We start from the raw sequence: 20603 nt of genomic DNA on the forward strand, positions 1-20603 counted from the left end.
GCCCTTCCTCAGTTGCTCCTCCCTGCGCTTCGCCTCACTCTCCCCCAACCATAGCCAAATAGCTTCACCCACCCCACCTGACCCCCTTCCTAACCACCTCTACTAAGGACCCTCTAGCAGATCCCTCCTTTGGAATACACCTCGCCTTTGTCAAGAAAACCAAACCCCTATATTCTACTAAGGGGAAGACTCGTAGAGTGCAAAGCTTCTCCGCCAATAAAGACCCCTTTGGAAGCTCCTCCCCCCTTCAGGGAAAATCAATGAAAACCTCTTCGCCTCCTCAGTCACCACTAAACAAAAAAGAAACCTTCCTGCCCCATTCGATCCAACTTGAACCTTGTCCCCCCTTCTTCCCATTCAAAACTCCTACCCACCAAATCTTCTTCTTTGTAGCAAAACTCCATCCAACAAGCAACGTAAATTCACATCCCCAAACCTAATCCAAGCTGAAAGACCTCTCCCTCTTCCCTTAATAAAGCCTCTCAGCTTCCCAGCAACTTCCTCTAATGAAAGGTTGAAGGACTTAGAGTTCATAGCAAACCAACTTCAGCCTCCCCTTGTCAACATTCTTTGTCTCCGGTTGATGATGATTTCCCATCAATGGAGGAAGTGGTGCGCATAACTCAATATACCAATGCATGGCTTGTTCAAATTTACATCAATATTATCAAAATTCCATGACTTGGTACCAATATTGCCTCCAACAAGATGTGATTCTTTAATCTAACAATTCCATTGAACCACATCAGTTTTCATTTTGTTATTAAAAGACCATTATAATGTAATATCTATAAAGTATTGGCATTTAATGAAATCAAGTATTTAACGTAGCTTAATATTAAGTGTACACTCACAAAATTCATATTTTTTACTGGAGCACACGATATTATTTTCAAATATGATAAATTATATCATACATATATCAATTTCTTCAACAAAACAACCTCAATATGTTTATTTTTATTTCTGATATCATTTTTTTGGAGCTTTTCCCAACATCTCCATGACTTTTAATCAATGTCCACCTCATTGACATTTTGTGTCAAATTTTTCACTTTCCTCTTGATAAGCAAAATAGATAATATAGTAAGAGCACCTATAAAAAGTGTTCACCAAAGTACAATAGCATTCGATAGGCACTAGGAAAGCAAAAGAGAAGATAGAACGCACAAAAATAAAAATAAAAATAAAAAATCTAACTCCCTCTCTTTGGAACTCAACCAATCAACAAAGCCCATCATAGTAATTGAATTACATCCCAAACCATTCCAAAAAAGTTCACACAAGAGAAGATTTCATTACTTGGTCTCTCTATTCAACATCTTCAAATGACCTCCTAATTTTTTCTTTCCATAAAGTCAAAGACAAGGGAGCAACCTTTACACCTTCAACAATATCAGAAAGCTCTTGACACATATTCAAGTATCTACATAGAGGACACCTTTGAAGGAATCACTTGAAAATTTTAATTCTACTAATAAGCAGGTAGAAACTTTGAAACTACTTTTTTGGTTTTTTGCGTTATATGAGGTGCCTTGGATATTAAAATGGACTTATGCATTCACTTCTGATGAGGATAAGCTTTAGAATTATGTTCAATATTTAAAAAGATTTATTTCAGCCCTATGAGGTCACCCATAAAAACCATTTTGTCCCTGCAATCTTCCCAACAAGGCTGCCAGTCCTAGAATCAATTGTTAGTCCATCTCTATAATCATGCACAAGAGCTATCTCTTCCCAACTGTGAAATATAACCTCACTAAGCTCACTTACAAATACAAGTGGTGTGGGATAAGACTACACTACGCACACTTAGCCATATATATTCTGATACTCAGCTACTTTTGATCTTCTAATATCACTTTGCTTAGCCCTGAAGGATCTTGGAGCTGTCTTTACAACATAAGTCAAAGTGTCGACAAGTGGCAGCTGCTTAACATTAGCACTCTCTTGGATGAAAGTGCTTCTACACATAGAGCACTATTTTGAGCCTTTCTAGTTTTCCCAAATGACACAATTGACGATGTGCCGTATATGATTTGAAAGCTTGTCAAGTTAGTGTTAATCTTATCTGGACACTAGAATCAAAGTTTGAAGCAGCAAATGTTTTTTCAAGAACTTGCACACACGCTTCTGTTCTTCCAACTCTTTTGTTACTGAGACGTGGCACTTTGTTTCCCATGATGCCATATATGTGTTGAAAGGTGATTGAGTTAGCTTTCCAATGCTTCAAGAACTATTTAATTTGGAGTTTTTACGAGGAATAAAGATTATGGCAATGGGGAAAGGTAAAAAATAAAAAATAGGAAAAGAAGCAATAAGAGACCTTGGAGTCTCACTAAGGTCTTTAAGGAGTCTCCCTAAAAAGAAAAGTAACAGAGTTTCAATATTGAAAATTGCAAAGTATGCAAAAACATAATATTATTGGTCATCTTATTCATTAATTTCATTCTTCATCAATTAGTCTTTATTTATAAGCTTTAGAAAATCCTAGAACTGAATAAGATTATGATAAAGTAAACTTAATCTTCTAAAAGGAAGGTTAAAAGAAAACATAAATATTTCTTTTTAGAACTAGAACTTCTAAAAGGAAAGTTAAAAGAAACATAAACTTTTCTTTTAGAACTAGAAGGGCTTTGTTTTATAGTAACTTCTAATAGGAATTCAATAAAGAAAACCTCTAAATTCTAATTACTTAAATAGAAACTTCAAAAAAAAAAAAAAAAAAAAAAAAAAGACTACTTTAGAAAATAGAAAGCTTTAGGTGTAATTTGGATGCACTTTCTATTTTCCATTTTTGGAAACAAAAAATTACAATAACTCTTATAAAAAAATGTAAAACTGTTAAAAGACTTACCTTGAAAGGATAATGGTTTCTAAATACCATTTAAAAAATTAAGGAATTAAAAAAAAAAATTACTACCTTAACTTTGATATCTATATATTTACATAATTTGGGTAAAGAAGCAAGTAAAGATTTTTCATTTTATTTAAAATAGGCAAAATGACAAACGAAAAAAGCAGGTATTGATATGCGACATTGTATTACTTCACTCTATGTAAAAGAGATAATTGAAGTAAAATGGATCAATTTAGTTCATGCAAAAAAGGTCCCCATGAGTGGCCAATTCAAGTTAGTAGCACCAGTTTGACCAGCTACCAGTTAACCTGTATGTTAGAGGAGAAAAGAGTTACCTTTTTCTCCTTCTGAATTTCTGATGCAACTCCAGAAATTCCAACCAGAGATTTTGAACTTGTCAGATGGACACTCAGAACACTGCAAAGAATAGCGCATAGATATTGACATCAATGCTTTTTTAGCTTTTATGAAAAAATGTCAACTCAAGACAAACAAATCATGGACCAGCATGAAAATAAACTGGAGTATCATCACCAAAGGAATTTTGCAAAGCATCAATTCAGAAAAGGTAGCAACATAGAAAAAGAACCCATAAGGCTCTAGTTAAATGACATTAGATGCACCAAATTATCGTCAGCATAGCCCCATCACAATTTTATATTAGCTAAATTATACAAATTTAGAACTATGGCAATTGTCTCTTATTCAAGTTGAGAACATGATGTTCCATATATAAACATTATTAAGGGAAATTCTATTGACAATACAATTCTTTGCCCTTATCAAAAGCAAAAACAAAAATAAAATAGTCAATTGAAGAAGACAGTAAAATCTTTAAGCACATAATCGGACCATGGCATGGACAAGAACACTCCTCTTAAGGCCTTATGGACCTCTATGGATAAATCCAGGGAAAACAACAGATGATGCCTCCAAGACACGACTATATTACTAATAAGATTTCAAGGATTGTTTGGGAAGCTCAAAGAAGAAGACTGATTTGTTAAAAGGCAGCTAACATTTTTCAACTTGATCAAATCAAATCTTACAGAGAGTGAAATGAAAGTATAATTCACTGGATTCTATGCAAGTTACAAAAGAAGCAAAAGCCATGAAATGAGATCCACATAAGCTTTTAATGGTTTTGACTGTGGGAGACAGAAGGGAATTTTATGGAGCTCTATCAAAGTCAAACAAAGTCCATAGTATCCACATCTTCAGTCAAACTTTTAAGTACTTGGTCCTCATACATGACATAAGCCCTTAGCCATAGAAACCCTTGACGCCTAGCTTTAGTAGTAAGGGGTGGGTCAAGTTGTGGAAGGTTCCAGATTCCAGTCCCAGTGATGACAAAAAAAAAGTAGAAAAAAATATATATTTACCTATCAAAAGAACTCTCAACCATATAACTCAGAGAGATCAGAAGCAACTTCATAGAAGTTTCAAAAGGTGAAAAAGAAATAATATTTCTTTTAATTTGATTAATCCTCTATGAAAAATGTGTTTGGTAGATTATTAAAACCCCCAACACCTTAGCCCTTATCAACAAAATTGAGTCCATTGACTTTTCTACATAGTAGCAGAGTAGGCAGAGGGATCTCTTCACTTACAGAACTTATTCCCCTTCGATTTGTGGCAACACTCTTTTCATTTGGCATTTGGTGGACCCACAAGTGAATTTTTCTTTGCAATAGAACTATATCAGCATGCCTTATTACTGCCATTACAAAGATAACTGCCATTGTCACTTCTTATACAAATCAAATAGAGGTATCTCCACCTTCTCTGCCATTACAGGAGGTGTACAATTTTAAGTTTGATTTAATGTTCGATATTACAGAATTCTCGATGTAGTTATGCTGAGAACACAATTAATGGCACCATCTCTCACAGGATGAACGACTACATGCTTTCATTGCCTAACCATCAATCTAAGCATGAACCACCAAAGGCAAAAGAACATTTAGTTAAAAAAACATCAATCAAAAAGGGGCAGACCCCAAGTCCATAAGGTATACAATGGCACCAATGGGCAAGAACCAGATAAAGTGAACATACTAGTGCTATCCCACCTAATCCACAACTTCTAGCACAGATGAGCAACCAGTCCTACTTAAAATCCTTAACCAAAGAAAGAGTGTCTGAATAAAATAATCCTTTAATGGTTGAATTGACCACCCCAAGCCTTGGAAGGCACTTCAGTTTCTCTCCTTCCAAATAATCAAGAACAAGCACCATCAAGCTAACCTTCAAGCTTTCCTTCAAGCAATTCAGTTTCTCTCCTTCCAAATAATCAAGAACAGGCACCATCAAGCTAACCTTCAAGCTTTCCTTCAATTTTACCCAACAAATTCCCCATGCCAACCTTACAACACCTCTTTCACCATTCAAGGCAGCATTCATGACACATTTAAAGCAAGAATAATAGGTGTCATAGGCTATGAGCTACTCCAAAATGAAGCAAGATATGATTGGCCAACTCTAAACTGCTCTTGCACAGACAACACCCAATTAATCAAGAACAAGCACCATCAAGCTAACCTTCAAGCTTTCCTTCAATTTTACCCAACAAATTCCCCATGCCAACCTTACAACACCTCTTTCACCATTCAAGGCAGCATTCATGACACATTTAAAGCAAGAATAATAGGTGTCATAGGCTATGAGCTACTCCAAAATGAAGCAAGATATGATTGGCCAACTCTAAACTGCTCTTGCACAGACAACACCCAATCAGCAAACCAATCTGTCCTCGCAATCTCTTCAAATTAATGTGCCTTTTTTTTATAGGCAAATGATAAAATTATATAAAAAGAAAAGTGCAAAAAAAATGATGTTCTAAGGCACACAAGATTTATACAATGGCATGCCAAAAGACACATCCAAAAAAGAGAGGACACAAAAAACAACTTCCCTCCCTTAACAAGAGCCTAACCAATCTCCAAAGTCGATCAAAAACACAGAACCTCCATCTTATGAACAATTTCAACTACATGAAAAGATTACCCAGAAAAGAACTTTTCAGAGTACGATCTGATTGCTCCTCATCATCAAAAGACCTTCGGTCATTTTGTCCATACTATTCAAAAAAATGCACAATGGAGTCCCTCTCCAAACCTTCTTATGCCTTGAATCTGCCTTAAGGGGTATCTCCATCATTCCTAATTCCCAATCCTGAAAATTGTTGAGAAAACAACAATTCCAATGTCCAACACTTCCCACCTCCTATATTTTCGCTACCCAAGCATCCTTATAATAGGCAATGGAGTAAAAGCAAGAGACACAGCACTCAAAGTAGAATCATCACATCTTAAGTCATGCCAAAACCTAACCCTCCTTTCATGACCTACATCAAATCTAGTTTATGACGGCAACTCAAGAGGGTTGGGTTGGGTCGGGTTAGTAGCCAACCCAAGCCTCATCTGAATTAAAAAAAATGCAATTTAAGTCCAATCCAATTCAAGCTCAACCTAACTTCATTTTTCCAAACATGGTTAAAGCTCTAATAAGGCTTGGGGTGGTCAGGTTAGAAATGGGTGGTCAATTTAATTAATCTATGGATCAAAATTTGGTTTGGGTAAGAATAAGTTAGGGTGAACCTACTTACAATGTTTTTTAGAACTTCTTTTTGTATATTTACATCAAAATTTAAATAATGAATAGGATAACATTTTAAGATAATAAAAAACAAAAAATAAATTTATGCATAGATCTTTCTAGAAAAGTCAAATAGTAAATCATATAATTACAATCTGATATTTTTCCTTAAAAAAATTTAAAAACAAATAGAATAAATGTTATTACATAAGAATATTGTAAAAATATTAAATTAGGCGAGCTAGCCTCTGGTGGTCCAAAAATAAGGTAAACATATATTGAAGTTTTAATTCATAAAGTACTTTCTCTTCAATCAAAAGTAAAAAATAAAAAATAATAATAATAATAATAATAAATATATATATTAAAAAAATTACTAAATTACAATCAATTGCTCAGTTTTATAAATTAGAAATATAAACATGCCTTTTGTACATCATAATCCACAAAAAGTGTTGTCCCAATTAGATATTGCATGTTGTACTTAAAGGTTCAACATCTCCTATTTAACTGGTGTAATTCCAAACCTAATGCAAGATTAGATGGTAAGAATTGTGGTTATAGACTTTTTTTTTTTTTGATAAGTAAATAAGATATGCATTAAAAAAAGGCTAATCGCCACAAAGCATACAAGGAGTATACAAAACGGCAACGCCTCAAAAAGAGAAAAGAACCAAAGAGAACTACCTCCCCTTAAGTGGAAGCTATCCACTCCAAAAAACCTATAAGGGAGACATACTCCTCACCTAAATACACTTTGGCCCAATTCCACAAATTACAGACAAAAGAATTCTTTAGTTTCTGAATATTCAACTCACCCCCCCCCTAAAGGCTAACCTATTCCTCTCCTTCCAAACCGTCCAAAAAATACATAACGGAATGGATTTCCAAATCTGTTTCCTTTTCTTCCCTACGAATGAGCCCCTCCAAGAGATAAGAGTCTCCTTTACAGTTTCTGGGAGGACCCACTTAACATCTATCAACCCAAAAATAATGTCCCATAGGGCTCTAGTCACTATACAGTGTAAAAGAATATGATTTACATTCTCTTCTGCACAACCACACAAAAAACAACAGTTTGGGAGTTGCACCCCTCTTAACTGTAGTCTATCCAGAGTAAGCACCTTCCCCCACGTAGCCTCCCAAGCAAAAAAACATACTTTGGTTGGCACCCTATCCACCCATATTCTCCTTGCGGGAAATATTGTGGCATTAGGTTTGTCTAGCAGCCTGTACGCTTCTTTGACTCTGAACAAACCCTTTCTTCCCTGTCTCCACATAACTGAATCATCCTCCCTGGAGGGCCTATGGCCCCTCAAAGTATGAAGCAGCTCCCCAACCATATCCAACTCCCAATCATTGAAGTCTCTCACAAAGACAAGATTCCAATCTCCTTGACCCGAATCCTGATCCCACATCTCCTCAATCGTAGCATCTCTATTCACAGCAAGGACAAAAAGATGATTGAAACATTGGGACAACGGAGTGTCAGTGCACCAACTATCTTTCCAAAATTTGATTTTGGAGCCCTTTCCAACTATAAAAGCCAAGTTTTCCCAGCACCAATCCGCTTCTTTCATAATCTCCTTCCAGACCCCTACTCCAACCGCCCCAATAGCCCTCTTTGACCTCCAACCATAAACCTCTTGCCCATATTTCGAAATGATTACTTGTTTCCAAAGATAATCCTTTTCACAAGCAAACCGCCAAATCCACTTGCCCAGCAGGGCTCTATTCAAGGTGGCTATTCTCCTTATTCCTAGCCCTCCCTTGTGTTTTTCTGTACAAACCGCATCCCATTTAACCAAGTGGACTTTTCCTTCCAAGTTTTCTCCCCCCCATAGGAAATCTCTTTGGGTTTTCTCCACTCTCTTAGCAACAGACTTCGGCATTCGGAAAATAGACATTTGGTAAATTGGCATGCTAGCCAAAGTACTTTTTATGAGAGTGATCCTCCCCCCTTTGGAGATGTACTGTCTTTTCCACAACGCAAGTCTCCTCCTGACCCTCTCCTCCACTCCATCCCACATAGAAGAGGCCCTAGCTGGAACCCCTAGGGGAAGGCCCAAATACTGAGAGGGCAAAGACCCCACCCTGCACCCTAACTCAGCTGCCAACTCAATAATATCCTCCACCTCTCCAACTGGAATAATTTCGCTTTTGGCTAGATTGATTCGAAGACCCGAAGCCGCTTCAAACCAAAAAAGTATCCAGCTTAGGTGAAAAACTTGCTCTTTGTTTGCCTCACAAAACACAATCGTGTCATCAGCAAAGAATAGGTGGGAAATATTCAAGGAAGTCCTACTACCACCCCGAATGATGCATCCTGAAAGATATCCCCCCTCCACCGCTCTCCGTATAAGGACGTCCAGAACTTCCATTCCCATAACAAAGAGGTAAGGAGATAGAGGATCCCCTTGACGAAGTCCTCTAGTACTAGGGAAGAACCCAGCTGGCACTCCATTGACAAGAATAGAGAATTTGGCAGAGGACACGCAGCTCCACATCCATCCCACCCACTTGGTCCCAAATCCCATTTTTTGGAGGACTTTCATTAAGAAATTCCAATTGATACTGTCATAAGCCTTTTCAATATCCAATTTGCAAATAAGAATTGTGGTTATAGACTTGTCACCTAGTCCTCATTTTCAAGTTAAATTTCTTTTCCTATGCAAATACTTCTATAAGAATGTAAAATTCAAAAATTAAAGGAAAAACAAAAAGCTAATTAGGAACCTTAATACTAGCAACACAACTTAGTTAAACCTCAATATCCATTACTTTAGTTTGTTTGTTTCTAAATCTCCAATACTTGAATTCCAAAATACTGACCAACTTGATTTTAACACATCCTCAAACCTCCCAAGCACACATGCAAGCAATGAACTTTTGCTACTATTAATCATGATAAAAAGAATCATAATGTAAATACAAATCCAAGCTTTTAAGTCTAAATTACAAAGATAAATTGTCAGGGGGGCTTTTTAGCCCAACGAATGTAACATACATTGTTAACTTTAGCCCAATCAACTAAATATAGCATTGTTGGCTCATTATCTAATATCGTAAGCTTTTAAGTCATTTGATAGCTTAACATAGTATTAGAGCTTTAGCTCACCAAAGTTCATGAGCAATGTTTTAAAAGGCTAAAGGCGGTCTTGAGGCGTTTTGCCTAAATGAGGGAAGGCATAAGCCTCAACTTGAACACCTAAATAATATAAAATTATCAAAAAATAAAAAAAAATGAAAAAAAGCAAACTCATAAAATCACAATAAAATTGAAAAATAAAAAAGATATAAACTTCATAATAATAAAATTAATTATTTTTTCATTGTTAATAGTTCTAATTTAGTTCTTTTCTCTCATAAAATTTAGCTCTCTCTAATAGTTTATTTTTCATTGTTAATAGTTCTAATTTAGTTCCTTTTTCTCTCATATATTTTAGCTCTCTCTCATGGTTCTACCAAATAATTTTTAACATTATTGTTACTACCACTAGGATCCTCCAACCTCTCTTTTTCCTATTCATTTTAAAAATTAATTGAAAGTCAAGTAAGCCCTAATTTTATAAAAGGTTTAACCAAGTAGGGACCAATACAAAATTCATGAATTCTATGTCAGAAGTCCACAAAAGCACAGATGATAGAACCCATTAAAACTCATTAAATATTGAGACTTGAGCCTCTTATAAAATATATACCCCAAAAGTCCATAAAGCCTGAAAAACCCTTGGGATATTTGAGGCTTAGGCCTCATGAACCTTGAGGCTATAGCCTCAAAGCTATAAACCTCGGCAAGGTGAGGCTTAAGCCTTAATTACCTTAATTGAGGCTATAACCTCAAGGTATAAGACTCAATAGCCTTTTAAAACATGGTTCACAAGTTCAAACATCTATATTGTTTACTTCTCCCATTTATGTAGTTCATGTATCAGCATAAAGAAGGCTACCCATGAGACTAAGTTTTTAAGGTTTGAGCCTAAATAGCTTAATAATATACCCATAACCCTATTGCCAAAAATATTTTACTTTAAAAAAAAAAAAAAAGGATCTCATTAATTGTTTTGTTAGTCTTCATGAGAACTTCTACTCATCTCATTAATTAGAATAACATGGAAACATAAGCAAAGCATGTTTGTGGAATTTACACTTACTTAAGCTTCTTCTTCATGGTCGCCTCAACAACCCAATCACCCACACAATTAAGATCAGTCTCTTTAGGAAGGAGATCAACCTTGATGACAATAAAATGTCATACTAATGTTAGATTCTGAATGGTCAAGGCCACATGTAAATATGAATTTAAAAAATTATTTCCCAGAAATTACCTTTGTTACAACTAATATTATTGGATTAGCACCAGCAAGATCACGAACACGAGCCAAAAAACTTCCATTGAAGTCCACAATATCAACCTATAAGCCCAAAAAAAGAGAACAAACATCCACATGGCAATGATTTATATCCAACAAGACCAACCCCTCCATTCCCCTGAATAGATATATTCTATAAGATGATAATTGCAAAGAAAAACCTCCAACACAAAATTAAGCACAAAAATTTTCACAACAAAGCCTATTGAAACAACTAAAATTTATTCCCATACATAATCACCATTTTATTCCAGGAGAAGGGTAGTTATCTCGGGAATTAATATGTTTTGTCATTAATTCTTATAGAGCAAAGGTTGAATTGGTAGCGTTTACCAGTTTAACGATTAAGGCTTTCTCATGTCTCAGGTGAGATAACTTCTCTCGGAGCTCCTCAGCTGAAATAAACTGCTTCCCACCAGAATAACCTCCATGTCCACCAACAGCAGTAATCATTTGCCCATGAGACAAAAGCCGGCACCTCCCACAAAGAACGGTTCTAAGCTGGCGGTGTTTCTTCTTCTGCAATGGTGCCACCCAAAACAAAAATGTAAATTGTAGTTTTCACATACTAATTCATATAAAGTAACCAAATCCAATTTTCTAATGTTAATGGTAGAATATTATATAACACTTGTTGGCCATTATCATACCACCAAATCAAACTGCAAATCTTGATATGTCAAATTCATAAAAGTAATCAACCTCATTTCTATATTAAATCCCAGAAAAGTGAAATATTCTGCAGGCATTTTGAATCTTGTAGTCAAATTATTCTTCAAAAAGATATGCTTAATTCTCCAAGCAATTGGAGACAGCTTTCAATGAAGAGGCCCATACATTGATAATACGCAATCATTATAAGAGAAAATTTCAAATTCTTAAACCTCTTCTTCAAGCTCTCAAAGCATCTCAGTCTACTTTTTCCTTTTTTTCAAAACAAAAAAGGAAAAAAAGAAAAAAAAAATAGATTGCAAATTATTCCTTTAGCGCACAACCAGATACCCTAACGGTCTACAAGAGACTCCAGGCAGTAAAAACCGCTCAAAATCGGGCCTAGTTTAATACAATTTTAATTTCCAACCAGTATATCATCACAAACAGTTGATGAGCACCACCACTTTCACTCAATTTAGCTCCAAACTCTGATGCAAACATTCCACACAAAGCAATCAAAACCAATTCTGAATCAGCCAAGGGCGCATAATCACAAACACCAGGTATGCATACTATCACAACTTTCACATACCCAATTCATAAAAAACCACAAAACCCAAATTCATCAACCAACCACAACCAAATCACCAAAACCCAGAAAGCAAAACTCATACTTCATACCAATTCATACGTTTCCGGATCAACATAACCAGGAGCATCAGTTTCCAAAGTCTGCAATGGAGCTCCGCAACCATAACAAGCACTCGCAGCAGAAGCCTTCCAAGACCCACTAAACTTCACCTTCTTCTTCTTTTTATTCGCATTGAACACGACCTCGGAAGCAGCCACGGATTGATGATGCTCGAGGAATAGGTCGCCTCGGGTCGGGGCTGCTGGTCCTAAACCATCGGATTCTGGACGGTAAGGGTCGGAGGTAGGGGCTGCTTGTTGACGGGCTTGGGTTTGGCATGAGATGGGAGTTGGTTTTGTGTAAAAACTGGAGAATTTGGGGGTGGGGTTTGAGGGGCTGTAGGGAAGGGACAGAGGAGAGAGGAAGACGGAGGTGAGGGGTTTAAGTGCCATTGGTGACCGTTGTGAATAGGTTTTGAGAAGATATTGGGGCAGGAGGGTACGGCCCTGTTCTGAAGCGTTCTGATGCCAGTTTCGTCCTTTCCCTTGAAAACGTCACTATGTTTCTCACACACATGGATTTTTGAGTTTTGGGGGAAAATAGTATTTTTAAATTAAAACATAAGATTTCATTTTTTAATTAAAATTTCAATTGGTAATTAAGGTTATATTATTTTTTAACTGAATCATCAATTGTCAATTAAGACTTTAGTTAATTTTTTTTTTTAACTTTAAAACTTAATTAAAAATATTAAATTATAAATTATTGTTAAAATTAAAAATATATACTTTAATAATAAAAAAATTATATATTTGAACTTAAAGAGTTATTGTTAAACTAATAAAATATATAATTTTATATCTTAAAAATAAAAAAACTTAAATATCTTACGTTAATGAATTATATAATTTTATATCTTATTTATTTGTCACATAAATTTATTATTTTATTATTATTAAATTATTGATAAATAAAATATTTATTTATTATTATATTTATCAATTTATCTTTCTTGAAATAATACTAGATCATTAAGTTTTAATATATAAATTTTTTATTATTAAAGTATATATATTTTAATTTTAAGAATAATTTGTAATTTAATATTTTTTAAATTAAATTTTAAAGTAAAAAAATAATTAAAGCCTTAATTGTTAATTGTGACTTCAGTTAAAAAATGAAGTTTCAATTGGCAATTGAGGTTTCAACTTAAATTTTGAAAAAAAAATATATTTTTTATGACATGACTCTTATATGATAATAAAAGGCTAATTTAAACATGAATTTTGCAAAGGGGTTAAACTTTTTTTTTTCTATAAAATGGTTATTTTGCCACAAAACTCTAGATGTTTTATAAAAGTACCATAGTTTTAAAATAAAATTTTAACATAAAGCATGTTAGAAAATAATTCCAATTTTACTGCTTGAGAGAAACATATTGGATTCTCATGTGGATAAATTTTAAAATTGTGGAAGGTATCTTTTTAATATAAATTTAATTTTGTGAAATTATAAAGGGTGTTTCTTCAAGAGACACCTTTAATATAAATTCAATTATTATTATTATTATTATTTTGTAGAATGTGTCTTTCCAAAGACATATTTAATATAAATTCAATTTTGTGAAATTATGGAAGGTGGTGTCTCTTAAATAAACATCTTTAGTAAAAAATCAATTTTTTTTCCTATGTAGCTAATATGTAAATTATGGAAGGTGTCTCTTAAATAGACACTTTTATTATAATTCGATTTTGTGATATTATGGAAGGTATCTCTTGAAGAGGCATCTTTAGTATAAATTCAATTTTTTTCGCTATATAGTATAAATTTGATTTTGTGGAATTATAAATCAAGAGACACATTTAGTATAAATTCAATTTTGTGGAATTATGTAAAGCGTCTTTTGAAGAGACACCTTTAATGTAAATTTAATTTTTTTAATATGTCATTGATATGAAAATTATGGAAAGAGATATCTTCTAATATGACAAAAAGTGTCATAAATCTAACAATAGTTTTGTAACTATCATTTTTTAAGAATATTTTTTCAAATTAACTATAAAAGTTAAAAAAATAAATTAAAAATAAACCCATTCACACTATAAGTGGTTCAAATGACAAATTATATTTTTAGGATATCAAAGTATAAGGGATGGTAACTTTTAGATGTGTCAAATGGGTCGGTTGGCCTATGGCCCAAGATGTCAAAAGACCATGTTGGGCCCCTCTGATCCAATTACTAAGTGCTAGCACGGCCAATCCTTTCGGTCTATTGTGGTAGCTTATGTCACACCCTTGAAGATCCCTTTAAATTTTTCACAAGTGTGCGGTGCTAAGGACCCTTTCTTAGCCAATCTTCATTCCCAGCTCTTAGAAAAACATAGTAAAACCAAAGTAAGAACAGTGTAACAGAGACACAAATGAGATTACAGGAACCTTTTCCCAACTTGTATTATTTCACTCTACAAGACAAAATTGTTTCCCTTGAGTCAGAGTACAGTGCTTCACACCCTAAGCATTAAGAGAAGAACCCTATCCTAATCTCTCATCTCTCTCTCTCAAGGCTTTAGGAGCCCTTTTAAAAGACTTAGCCTGCAGTTACATTTTGAATTTCCAAATTCAAAACTTGAATTCAATTAGGTGGTTATGCAACTAGCCAGAACCGCCCATAATTGCTTTGCATATCCACCCACCACCCAGATAGTGGTCTGCTCGTGAACCACCCACTTACACCAGCCATCAGCACCTCAACCAATTGCAAGTCAATTGACTGCTTGACTTGATCACTTGATGTCCTAGCTAGCTGCCACTAGCTAGCTGCACTGCCATATCCTCAAGTCTTTCTCACTAAGCTGTTGGAAATTCCCCCTAACAAGCTGCCTCATTCCCCGTAAAGTGCCTCTCCTGATCGGGTGCCCACCAATGTGTCTTTGATCAAGACCTTCTGAACCAAGTAGCATGCACCAACTAGTTGACCAAGTGTCTGGTGCATCAGTGTGTCTTTCCTACACTGATGTGTGAGCGCATGCCATGTTTAGGTGCCCATGGCTTGGGCTTGTTGCTTGCTCCCACTGTCAGCTCCAACTCCATAGTAATGAGTCATGGCATTAAGCCCATGGCTGATCCCTCTTGGTGCACATGGCATTGCGCCCATGGCTAATTCTTCTTGGTGCACATGGCATTGCGCCCATGGCTTCCTCAACTGGCTCACCGCACACGAGGTAGGCCGTACCAAGCCCTGTGCCGTTATGGCCACGGGGTGCACACCACACATATTGTGGAGCCCATGTGTGCATGCTCGAGTCCAGTCCGTGTGTCCTAGGCATGCCCAAGGTCGTGTCATGGTGCCCCCTTGGTGCGGTCAAGGCTTTGCCTTGGTGCTCCTATCTTTGAGTCACCTACGGGGCAATACGGGTCGTTTTCATTGTTTCTGGAGGAGACATCAATATGCTTGATGAGACATAATGTAATATTAAATAAATATAAATTAAATTCCAAAAATAGCCCTCAGCCTTCATCTGCACCACTTAAGCCTGGTGCGCGAGCACGATACCCATTTGGTGCGCACGCGGTGCGCGCTTAGTGCTTGTCTGGTCGCCTGCAGTGCGCATCTAGCCCGCTTGCAATGCACGTCTAGCTCGCCCACGGCACGGGTCTAGCTCGTACATGGCCTCCTCACTTAGCCCCTGGAGTTTGAACCACTAAACCTCCAGGCTTTCCTTGCTTTCTGCCTAGGCTCTCATGGGTGCAAGGCCTACCCATGAGGCCATTTTCTCCCAATATGAGTCAAGTGGCTAAGGGGCTGACAAACCCACCCCCGCTTGTTGAAGTCGACGCCCTCGTCGACTTAGTCTGCTAGTATGTCTGGACCGCCATCTCAAATTGCCACAAGGTAACATCCCTCTCCCATATAGCATCTGCTTCTGAAGTCCCTTTCCACTAAACCAAGAAATCAGTTTGCTGGTTCTTTCTGCTATGTCCCATGGTCCTATGATCCAAGATCTTCTCTATCTCTCGATCAAACTGCTTCATGACCAAGGGAGGTGCCCGCTTTGTCTGCACCCTCTCTGCATCCAGATCCTCATGGTAAGGCTTCATAAAACTAACATAGAAAGTTGGGTGAAGCTTGAGCCTCTCAGGCAGCTTCAACATGTAGGCCACCTGCTCAACCTGTTTTATCACTTGGAATGGTCCATCATACTTAGGAATTAGACCCATCTGCCTTGTCTTGTTGCTAATTTTCTTCCATATCCAAGGAGTCAATTTCAGGAGGACCTTGTCCCCAACCTGAAATTCGAAGGGTCTATGATCACGATCCGCATACTTCTTCATTCGTCTAGTTGTCTTTTCTAGACTGTCCTAGGCTTCATCAAACATCTCCTGCAAGGATTGAGCCATCTTGTAACCAGTAGGACTATTCCCTCCTGATTTTTGCTGAGCCACCTACAAAAGCATCCGTGGTTGCACCCCAATAGCCAACTCAAAGGGACTCATCCCTGTTGCTGAGCTCCTTTGCAGATTATAGCACAATTGGGCAGTATCCAACAAATCCACCCAATTCTTTTGTGTTGCTGTCACATAGTGCCTGAGGTATTCCTCTAACAAGGCATTGATCCTCTATGTCTGCCCATCAGTCTAAGGGTGGTTGGCTGTAGAAAACTTCAACTCTGAACCCAAGAGTTTGAATAGCTCAACCCAAAACCGGCTTGTGAACCATGCATCCCGATCATTGACTATGTCCCTAGGCAACCCAAAGTGCTTGACAACATTACTGAAAAACAACTTAGTCACTTCCTTCGAATGACAAGCATCGGGGGGCAGGTACAACATACTTAGAGAATCTATCTACAACAACAAAGATAGATTTAAAGTCACGAACCTTTGGAAATCCAGTGATGAAATCCATGGAAATGCTATCCCAAGGTCTCTCTGGAATGGGGAGGGGCTGTAGCAACCCTACAACCTTCTTTTTCTTGGTTTTGTCTATCTAACAAACCAGATAGGATTTCACATATGCTTGGACATCCTCACCCATCTTAGGCCAGTAATAGGATCTAGCTAGCAGTGCCAGAGTCCTCTTTTCACTGGGATGACTTGCCCACTTCGCATCATGAGTTTCCCGTAGTAATTCATTTCTTAGGCCGCCTGTAGGTACATACCATCTTCCTCATTTTGCCACAAGGAGGTCTCCCTAACCAATACCTTCTGATCACGCCCTCCTTAACTTGCTTCAGTCTGCCATATGCAGCATCCTACTCTGCAGCTTGCTTAATTTTCTCATTGAAGTCAGAAATGACTTCTAAGAGGGCCATGATGTAGGTAATCACCTCTTCCATACTCAAGGCATCAACCACAGTGTTATATCTTCCTGGTCGATGCAGCCATTCAAATTGGAAGTCGGCCAGGGACTCCTGCCATAGTGCCTGTCCAGGACTCAGCTTCTTCTGAGTTTTGAAGAAAGTGTTGGCCATATTGTTAGTGACCACTGTAAAAATGCTTCCCAATAAGTAGTGTCTCTACTGCTGCAAGCATTGAACCACAACCGTCATCTCCTTCTCATGAGTGGAGTACCTCTGCTCAACATTGTTCAGCTTCCTACTTTCAAAAGCCACAGGGTGCCCTTCTTGCACCAAGACTCCACCCAAGGCTCTATATAAGGCATCTGTTTGGACTTCAAAGGGTAAGTCCAAGTCTGGTAACCGCAGCACAGGCTTAGTGGAGATGGCTTCCTTCAAGCCTTCAAAGGCCATCTGACATTGCGTGCTCCAATCCCACTAGTTGTCCTTCTTCAACAGGTCAGTAAGGGGACATCATATTTGAATACCCCTTAATGAACCTTCTATAGTAGTTGGCCAAGCCAAGGAAAGACAACAACTCATTCGCTTTGCTAAGGATTGGAAACTCCATAATAGCCTGGACCTTGCCTTTCTCCATTCTGATCAAACCTGCATTGATCTTATGTTCAAGAAATGTGATATTCTCCTGAGTAAACTCACATTTTTCTAACTTCACATAAAGCCTATTCTCCCTCAATCTCTGGAACACCAATCTTAAATGTTTCTCATGTTCTGTTAAGGTCTTACTGTAAACCGCAATATCATCTAGATACACTACCACAAATGCATCTAAATAGTCAAACAAAACATCATTCATCAAATTGCAAAATGTAGCAGGGGCATTAGTCAGTCCAAAGGGCATTACCAGAAACTCGTATGATCCATACCGAGTTACACATGTGGTATTCCCCTCATCTCCTACTGCAATTCGCACTTGCCAGTAGCCCGATCTTAGGTCCAACTTGGTGAAGTAAGAGGCTTTTGACAATTTGTCAAACAACTCAGCAGCCAAGGGGATCAGGTACTTGTTCTTGATGATCACCTTGTTGAGAGCTCTATAACCCACACACATGTAGAGAGAACCATCATGCTTCTTTTGGAACAACACTAATGCACCATATGGGGCTCTTGAGGATTGAATCAAGCCTGCATCCAACAATTCCTTCAATTGCTTATGTAACTCCAACGACTTTGCAGGAGGCATCCTGTAAGGGGCTTGAGCCGGGGCCTTTGTTCTGGGCAACAATTCAATCTTGTGGTCAATAGGTCGCTGGGGTGGCAATTCCTTGGGGAGTTCTGCAGGCATCATGTCTCTGAGCTCCTTAAGGATTTTGACCACTAAATCAGGGACTTCCATAGGCTGTCTCTCCTTGATCTCGATCAAGGCTGCAACATATGTTTCCTGACCCATTTTCAATCCCTTTTTCAACTGGATAGCAGATAGCATCTCAGGCTATCCCTTACCACCATCCTTTGCCCTCAAGACCTTCATAAAACAAGGTTGCTTTTCTTCCAACACCACCAGCCCACCAAGATGTGAGATCAAGGCCATATTAGCCCTTAAGAGGAAATCTACACCATAGATCAAGTCAAAGTCATCCAAGGGTACACAAAGTAGGTTGCATGTGCCCTTCCGATCACCAATTTGCATGAGGATGTTCTTGGCTACACCTTGGATCTTCTGGGCTTTGCTATTGATTGCTTTGATCCGACTAGTATCCTCTTCCAACTTCAATCCTAACCTGGTTGCTTCTCTGGTGGCCATGAAGTTGTGAGTATATGGACCTGCATTTTTCACGTGCGTCCCTACTCGATCGGCGAGACTTGCTTTTTATTTGTGAAAAAATAATTTTTGGAAAAGTCAGAGTCGCCACTTATTTTATTTTTACTTTAAAGAGAAAATAAAATAAGAAAGAAAAACCCTAAAATGTGACTCCATAATTTTTGGAAAAAAGCATGTCTTTGAAAAAACCCGAGTTTAGGTCCGAGGATCAGGTTACTTATTGGGAAGGTACCTCTAGGAAGTAGCACCCCTCTAAGCCCTAAAGAGGTCTTTATTGACTAAATTGGGGAAATAGGGCAATTAATTGATTAATTGTAGATACCTAAGTAAGCTAGGTGATTTCAGAAAGTAGCATGCTAAATAAGGAGATCAATCATAATAAAGGAGAGTTAGGGTGCGTACCTGCACCACCTCTTAAGCGCTATCATAAAACATCAATGGTTAATTCAAAAATATGACACACGACATGCATTTTATCAAGGACGATCAAACAAGCATCGAGACAATCAAGTATGACATCAAACAAGGGCAATGACATGCATATTCATGAAATTTTGGGAACGTACCTGGATAGCATATATAACTCCTAATGCACTTCCTTAGGACATGGGGGTTAGATAATAAATAATAAATAATAAATAATAAATCCTAGCATGCTTATCTAATTAATTAGCAAAAATTATTAGAATTCAGAATAATTAATTATCATACATATCTTGTATACAATTCCTAAAAAGAAAAATGTAAATATAATTACAATAAATAGCAGGGTGGTAGCAAAAATAAATTTTGAAAAAGATTTTCTTATGTAGGGGTTTCACCTATTCCCCAAATTAATATACATGAATTTAGCATAAAATTCTCTTATTTATTTGGGACCACAAACTTTGATTCGCGTTTTGTTTAAAACCAAAATTTTTGTTGAAAATTGAGAAAGATGCAAACCGGTTAAGATATGGTTGCATGTTATTTTTTAAATAGAAAAGAGATTTTGATTCTAGAGGCTTTAAATGAATTTAAAAAAAAAAAATCTCTTAAAAGGGTTTTTTTTTTAGAAAAAGAGTTTTGTCTTAAAATAAAGGAAATTAATTTTTAAAATAACAAAAATAGAAAACAAAATATCAATCAAAACAAAAGGAAACAAAGATCACGAAATAAAGATTTTAGGAAATCTTGTCAATTAAAGTGGTGAGAGTAAAGGCCAACCTTCATGGGTTTCCAGTGGCCCTAAAAAAAATTTGACCAACAATCACTAAGGCAACAAATTTATAACTTCCTAATCAAATAAACTAACACAATTATCATCCAAAAACTAACATTTAGATTTTAAGAAACACATGAATAACTAGAATTAAACTAATTGGAATTA

The 20603-nt window shown here is 36.8% G+C and overlaps 1 protein-coding gene across 1 annotated transcript in view; it reads right to left on the reverse strand.

Annotated features, from left to right (window-relative positions):
• Window positions 1–12657, reverse strand: part of LOC117908764 (putative nitric oxide synthase) — a 49898-nt gene extending 37241 nt beyond the window's left edge. The window contains exons 1-5 of the mRNA XM_034822475.1: window positions 12166–12657; window positions 11164–11349; window positions 10786–10872; window positions 10612–10691; window positions 3196–3277 (exon numbers count right to left, since the gene is read on the reverse strand). Coding sequence (XP_034678366.1) covers window positions 3196–3277; window positions 10612–10691; window positions 10786–10872; window positions 11164–11349; window positions 12166–12567 — 837 coding nt within the window. The 5' untranslated portion in view covers window positions 12568–12657. The remainder of the gene's footprint in view (window positions 1–3195; window positions 3278–10611; window positions 10692–10785; window positions 10873–11163; window positions 11350–12165) is intronic.
• Window positions 12658–20603: the final 7946 nt, after the last annotated feature.

This window comes from Vitis riparia, chromosome 19 (assembly GCF_004353265.1).
Source record: "Vitis riparia cultivar Riparia Gloire de Montpellier isolate 1030 chromosome 19, EGFV_Vit.rip_1.0, whole genome shotgun sequence".
Classification (NCBI taxonomy): Eukaryota; Viridiplantae; Streptophyta; class Magnoliopsida; order Vitales; family Vitaceae; genus Vitis; species Vitis riparia.